General features: G+C 44.9%; 1 protein-coding gene across 2 annotated transcripts in view; it reads left to right on the top strand.

The window, feature by feature from the left end:
- Positions 1-4,668: 4,668 nt before the first annotated feature.
- RNF145 (ring finger protein 145) overlaps positions 4,669-7,547 on the top strand; it is a 65,782-nt gene continuing 62,903 nt past the window's right edge. Inside the window, exon 1 of one of the 2 annotated variants that reach the window (XM_082650539.1) lies at positions 4,669-4,773. Coding sequence is in view for 1 of the 2 variants with exons in the window: in XM_082650538.1 (XP_082506664.1) it covers positions 6,253-6,265 (13 nt within the window). In the remaining variant the exon portion in view is untranslated. Of the gene's footprint in view, positions 4,774-6,160; positions 6,266-7,547 lie in introns of those variants that run through there. The other variant, XM_082650538.1, reaches the window with a different exon arrangement.

Here is a 7,547-nt window from a genome sequence, read left to right as displayed (position 1 = left end):
TTGATGTATGCAACTTATTCTCAAATAGCTTAACAAAAGACACACACATATAGATAAAGCAAATGCTCAAAACTTTAACAATTGTTGATTCTAGATGGTGAGTGTGTGAGCGATGATTGTAATATTCTTTTAATTTTTCTGTATATTTGAAACACTTCAAAATAAAAAGTTGGGGAAATAAAAAAAAAATGTTTGAGGGAAAATCTAAAAAATCTTGACCAAACAAAAAGCTGATGTGTTTCTATGCTTTTTCCTCCTGTAGTCTAGGTCTTAGTTCCACAAGAGGTAGAAAAAAATAAATTTATTTTGGTATTAAAACAATATACAGGGCTTCCCTGGTGGCGCAGTGGTTGAGAGTCCGCCTGCCAATGCAGGGGATACGGGTTCGTGCCTCAGTCTGGAAGGATCCCACATGCTGCGGAGTGGCTAGGCCCGTGAGCCATGACCGCTGAGCCTACACATCTGGAGCCTGTGCTCCGCAACGGGAGAGGCCACAACAGTGAGATGCCCGGGTATCGCAAAAAAAAAAAACAAACAAAAAAAACAATATACAAGTGCTATTGCTTTTCCAACTATCCATGAAAAATATTTACTCAGCACCAACTATGTGTATGCATCGCATTGTTAATAGGGAGTTATAATTTTATCTCTATCTGACTTTATTACAGAATAAATGTTGCCAACCAAATACCAAAGGCAGAAGGAAGGGAACTAATAACGTTTACTGAGGGCTTACTTTGTACCAGGAATATTAGCATACATTGTTTCATTTATTTTTCATTATAACCTTGTGAAGTAGATACTATCATTATTCCTGTTTACAGATGACAAATGGAGGCGTTTGTATACTTGGCGCAGGGTCCCACATCTAACAAGTAGGGGGCATCTGAATCTAAGAGTAAATCTTTCCTTGTCACTGCTGGTGGGAATGTAAAAATGGAGCAGCCACTTTGAAAAACAGTCTGGCATTTCCTCAGAAAGTTAAACATTGAGTTACCATATAACCCAGCAATTTAATTCTACTCCTAAGTATATACCCAAGGCAAATGAAGATTTGTTCACACAAAAGCTTATAGTACATGAATGTTTATAGCAGCTCTATTTCTGAGTCAAGAAGTGGAAACAACCCAAATGTCCATCAGCTGATGAATGGATAGATGGAATGTGGTATACTCAAACAATAGAATTTTATTTGGCAATAAAAAGAAATGAAGTACCTATATATACTACAACATGGATGGACCTTGAAAACATCATGCTAAGTGAAATAAGCCAGATGTGAAAGGCCACATCTTATATTACTTCATTTATACGAAATGCCTAGAATAGGCAAATCTGTAGAGACAGAAGGATTAGTGGTTGCCTAAGGCTAGGGGGAAGGGAGAGTGACCTCCTAATGGATGCAGGGATTTTTTCAGAAGGGAGATAGTGATGAAAATGTTCCAAGATTGATGGCAGTGATGGCTGCACAACTCTGTAAATATACTAAAACCCACTGAATTTTACAATTTAAAATAGGTGTAATGTATGGTATGTGAATTATATCTCAATTATATCTCAAAAAGAGTGACTCTCCCCTTTACTGACCCATGTTACCGGAGAAAACTATAGTTTTTCTCTTAGAATTGGCTTTCAAAATCAAACTGTGGAGGTGCCAGGTTGAATGAGATTTTATATATCAAGACTCTGCTATTCTAGAGAGTTAACTCTTTGAATTGGACAGAGAAAACCCTTGAAGTTCCCAGAAACCATCAGGAATGAATAAAGTGAGTGAATAAGTGAATTCATGAAAGTTTTCCTTTCCCCGTATTTCCAATGTTGGCTATCCAAGTTCTTTGGATTTTGGCCCCATTATGTGAAGTCTGGTATATGAGCTTTTATCTCTGGATCTAAAAGGCAGGGCATAACTGGCCACCGCTTATCTGCAGGTTGGAACCAAAGGAGTATTTCTATGTGATTATTAGCAAGAGTTGGTTCTATAAGGAATTCAGAGACTTGCCTTTTGGAATGGCTTCAACTGTAAAAAATATGCGCTCTTCCAAACTTGGAACTGACTTCCTCCTCCATGTTGAATACAGTTAGTGAACAGTAAGATAACCTTTAGAAACCTGAACTGTTTATGACTATTCCATAGTCATTAACACTCCACTTCTTTCCTTCTAGCACATGAAGCTAATTCCTTCTATGACTAAGCTGTGGCATTTGGGTATTTCCTTAAGCTTGGTTCCAGGTACTTACCATGTTTTTCTCCTGACCTTTCCTGATTGTGTGGGTTTGGGTGCCTCTAGAAAGTACTTACTCTGCACTGTGATTGCTTTCTTTTATTTGAGCAGTCCTCTCTAATACCCCACCCCCCTGTTCTTTTTCCCTCTGCTTTTCTCTTTAGTTTGATTTGGTTACCTGTTTCTGGCTATGTGGAGCTTTCCCGAAACTGGATTAGCAGCAATAACAGCAGTAACCCTTTAATTACCAGAGTAATTTTCTTTGCTTGTTTTGAGCTCCAGCGTTTTACAGGAAGCTGCTGTAAAAATCAAATGTGAAAAAGACACGTGACTTTTTCCTGCTTTTACCAGTCCAGAGAACTTACAGTGAGGGTTATAGGGCTTCGCACCAATGTGTTTTTCCCTTTAAAAAAGGAAAGGTGAGAGCTGAGGTAGGCGTCTCCTCCATTTAAACAAAACACACAAATCCAGTAACAATGCTAAAATAATACTGTCAAGATTCTGTAATTCACCCTAGTAGAATAAATAAATCCAGTTCGAATCTGTTTATATAGGTTTTGACTTCATTGTAATCTTGTTTCTGGCCTTATGTTTTCTTGACTGAGTCAGTAGTAAAATTGTTAAAACAGGGAGGAAATCAAAGGAAAGGCCTTGCTATCTTGGGCAGTTTCCTACTCCAGTCATTAGTCATGTGGCCTCTGTAATTTCTCATTTACCAGGCTATATAAAGAGACTCATAAAACTGCCTCCTGGCAATGTAGCAGGCTTCACGATTAATCTTAAGTAGTCTAAGGCACCAGGATGAAAGGGGGCTATAAAGAGTTAATGCAATTCCCAGGAATTTTAAAAACTTGTTTTCTATAGAGATATCAAACTGGTGGAAGGGAAGTTACTCTGAATTTGATTGATTGATGCCTACAGGAATTACATCTGCTAAATGTTGAGTTTGCATTTACAATTTTAGCCAGATACAAAGGTTGCTCAGGATTGGGGATTTATCGTTTAGAGTACAGAAGCCAGAGGCTTGAATTTCCAAGGAGAGCCGGCAACACGAATCTAGGTTGAAGGATGTTAATTTCTTTTCTAACACACAGAAGTTGAGGCTTTACAATTTCAAGATGCTCCAATCTAGTGGCAACATTTTATCCACTATTAGGTGTGTATCTTCTGTGTATGTAGGCATTGCCAACCTCAAAGGCCAGACTGGTTTCTGGTAGCAACTGGCTCTCTAGGAACTAACCAAAGACAAAGCAAGGAACAGTGTAGGGGTATTTTTGGGAAGGGGCCGAGGGAGAGGGCATTTGTGGAGGGTCGTGGTGAGGCAGGAAAGTAGAAAAACTGGAGAATAAGGAGTCCTGCCAAAGCCCAGAAGACCAGCAACATCCTTGATTCATTCTGTGCACAACGTGTTTCAGGCTTTGTATCCTGGGTAAGTGTGGAACAGTTCCTGCTGCACAAGGTGTGTTCACATTTAAATTAAGGTAGGAATGCTGGTCAGTGCTAGGGACTTGGACAGAACAAATGGATTTCCTAACCTTGGGAAGGGGGTGTGTACACTAATCTGTTTTTAACTGTGGACTAAAAGACAAACACATACTACTTGATTTCATACTACAGTAAAATTCTTTGAACAAATTCTTTAAACCAAGGGGTCGGAATTTTAAAATTACAGATAGTGAATAGGTCTAATTCATTTATTCATACATCCACTCACTTATTCAACAGAAGTTTATTGAGCGCCTATTCTGTGCTAGGCACTGCTGAGCCATCACAGATGTGGTCTCTGACGCTAAGGAGTTGACAGTCTAGGCCAGTCAGTAAGGGGGTTAAAAAAAATTCTGGCATCATTGCTACTCTGCGGCTGCATCGGGTGAGGATCAACCCTTCTAACTAACTCTCCCACGTGGTCCTGTCAGGTAAGTATAGGTGTGAGCGCGTGTGGCTCCTGATGTTTGGGGAGTGTGAAAGAGCACGTGTCAGAATGGCGCGTGTCACAGTGCGCGTGCAGATGTCGGCGTGGTACGCGTCTCCATTGCGGCGGGAGCCCGCCTGTGTGGGCTGCGGGAGGCTTGTGTCTCCCGCCCACTTACCGGAGGCGGCGCGGGAACCACTCGGCCAGAGAGACTGCGAGTGACCGCGTGTGCGCGCGCGCGCCCGTGCGAGGGAGGGGCGCGCCGCGCTGGCAGCGCCGCGCGCAGGCGCAGAGCGCGAGAGCCCGGCCACAGCCGCCGCAGAGCGCCGGGGGCTGGAGGAGTGAACGAAAGAGGCTATGGCCGCCGCCGGCTGCTGAAGAGCTCGGCCCGCGAGCGCCTGCCGCCGCGTACGATGGTGACCGCACGGGTCGGGCCGCTGCCGCCGCCGCTGCCACCGCCTCCCAAGACGCTGCATCCAAGGCCTGGCGCGGAGGAGCCGCCGCTGTGAGCCCCGCCGTCCCGGCCCCCGCCGCCGCCGCCCGAGGAGAAGAGGAGGGCAGGCGAGAGAGCCGGGGAGTTGCGGAGTCCGTCTGTCCGCCGGCGGCGCTGCCCCGCGGGGAAGGAGGCCGCAGCCTGAGGTGACCGAGCCTTCCGCCCCGGCCGGCCCATTCCTATCCCGGTGCCCGGTCCGCGTGCCACATCCTCTCTTACCCCGCTTCCCCTTCCCTCCTCCCTTCCCCCATCCAGTCGCCCGCTCTGTCCTCTTCTCCCCCTTCTCCCCTTCCCCCGTTCGCCTCCCTCCTCTTCTCCCAAGCTTCGGCGGCGTCCACATCCCCTCTTCACCCGCAGCGCCCCTCTCTCCCTCCCAACCGCCAGTCCCTCCCGCCGTCCTCTTGGCCCCCCCTTAGGCTGTCTCCGACTCTGCCCTCCCCTCCCGGGGCCCAGCTTAGAGCCCCCTTTCCCGGCTCCCGGGCCTTGTCTGCCGCGTTTCCACCCTCCACCCTCCTGGAGCTATCTCTCATCTCCCCCGGCATTCCTAAGATGCCCTCACTCCGAGCGCTCCCCCATCGCCTCTCCAGTACCCCATTTCGGGGCCTTTTGTAAGCCCCTTCCTGAGCTGCCCCTTTCCTAGCTGCTCCTTTCTAGCTCCTTTCTTCCAGTTCCCACTTCCAACTTTCCTTCTTTTTCGTTTTTGTCCACTTTGCTCACAAGCTTCCCTCCCTCTTTTATTTCACCCTAGTCTTCTTCGGTTTACGCAGCCCCAAACTCAGCTTCTCCCCTTTCATTCGGTTTGAGGTTGTTTGGGGGTGCGGAAAGGCCTGCCAAGTCATTCTTCAATTGGGGACCCATTTGCTCTGCATCGCGTCTGTCAGTCCTTTTTTTACAGTAAAAGGGGTCCTCATCCCTTTTTGTCCCCATCGCTTACTCTCTCGTTTGCCATCCTTTCTGCATCCCCCTCCACTTATGCTTTTACCAACCAAGGACCCCGAGACCCTTGCCCTCCTTCATCAATGGGTCTTCAGGGATGAAGAACTTCGCCCGTGTCTTTCTTCAGAATCTTTTTGGTGCGTGGCGCGGCGGAGCCAGCACCCTTGGCCAGACAGGAGGGGAGCTCCCTGGCACGGGCCTCTCTCCTGGCAGAGTTTTTGTGGACGTAATCCCTTAGCCCCGCGGCAGCGCCTGCTTTGCAGCGAGCTGGGTTGGGGTTACTATAGTTCAAACGCAACTGAGATCAGCAGGCGTGGGGGGCGGGGGAGGAGGTGCGGGGAGAGAGGAAGGGGGCTTTGCAGTGAGAAGGCATCAAAGATTAATGGATGGCTTTGCATCTCAGTCTGCAGTAAACAGGAAACTAGTTTGAAAGGAAAGGAGAGGGACTGTGTGTCTTTTTATTTTTTAAAATACGGACTGTGCAGTTCTGGTGAATCTTGAATCCTGCCCAAAGGATGAGCTGTCGGAGCTGCAGTCATGACCCAGGCTGAGTGCCCAATGACAGAGATAGCAGTTTTTATTTCCTCTGTCTGGCTGCTTAAGTTGAAGGATGGCCCTTGTATTCAGAGTGGACTCCCTATCTTTGTCGATTTGGAGATGACCAGAAACCACAGAATTGCTAGTAGTTTATGTGGAAATCAGGTACATACAAAGTTAGCTAGCAATGAGTGGGAGTGGGGAGGACCAGCTATATTTAAAACGTGTGCCAATGCTTATGTAAGAAGTGCGTTCTTCTCCCTGGTATCTAAGTTTTTGGCTGAGTTTACTTATGATTTTAGGTTTTTGCTCTGCCCTCTGACATTTTCAGGGATATGGACAGCCAGAAAATCTGTCTTTCTGAAGATTGGCTTTAGCTGATGGTAGAATTTTGTTTTGTTTTTCAAATTGGATTGGACAAAGAAAGGGGATTGATGATGAATGATAGTTTTTCTTCTGTGCTGAGGGAAAAAGGTGTAAAAACTTTCGGCATTAAATTATCTAATACTCTACTGAATAATTTTAAATTGGATTATATGGCATTCTTTGTTTTGTCCAGGAGATGTGAATTCTGTTCATTTTTTGGGTAAGATAACATTTTCATTTCTTTTTCTTATTTAACATAATTCTTCAGCAGATGAGAAGAGCTATGACTTTAAAAACTTAGGTTTTTTCATATTGTTGATGATTTGTTTGATTTCTTCATATTCAAAACCAAAATGTAGTGTTTTCAGGGAAGTGTAGAATGAGGCCCCCTGTGTTTCCTAACCACAAACATGAAGGATGAACTGTGCAATGTTATACTTGTACAGGGCATTCTTGTGTTTGTAAGTAGCAATTTGCTGCTTCCAAGCCTGGGAATGTCATTTAATGAAATCGTTTGGTCCTCTTTTTGGTTAGCTTTTGTTGAGCCTTTTTTTTTTTTGCCGTTATTGGAAAGAAAGGATGGATTTTTTTCTTTAAAGCTGTTTTACTGTGTAAAGCATCTATGAGTCGCATTTAGTTTTCATTACTTTCTGAGATGGTGTGGTGGAGTGTTACTTTCCCAGTTCTTTCCACATTTCAAGGAGGAAATTTAAAAATCATGCACATTTGTGACCTCCTAGAGGGGTGGGATAGGGAGGGTGGGACAGAGACGAAAGAGGGAGGAAATATGGGGATATGCGTATACGTATAACTGATTCACTTTGATATAAAGCAGAAACTGCTGCACCATTGTGGAGCACTTATACTCCAATAAAGATGTTAAAAAAAAATCATGCACAGAAAGCAAAATGTACGTAACTGAACAAGGCAGGAAGTATCTTATATATTTGGCTTTAGAGAGTGTCAGGCCTTTGAATTTTCTTTGCCTTCAGCTCTTGTGCTTATTTTTGAGGCTTATTTGGTATTGTTTTGGTTTTAAGAGAATTTTGAGCTCCCTCTGACTTAGAATATGCTCATTAGC

This window comes from Grampus griseus (assembly GCF_964374135.1).
Source record: "Grampus griseus genome assembly, chromosome: 3".
Classification (NCBI taxonomy): domain Eukaryota; kingdom Metazoa; phylum Chordata; class Mammalia; order Artiodactyla; family Delphinidae; genus Grampus; species Grampus griseus.
The sequence above is the reverse complement of the archived record's forward strand: the minus strand, read 5'-3'. Positions and strand labels throughout refer to the sequence as shown.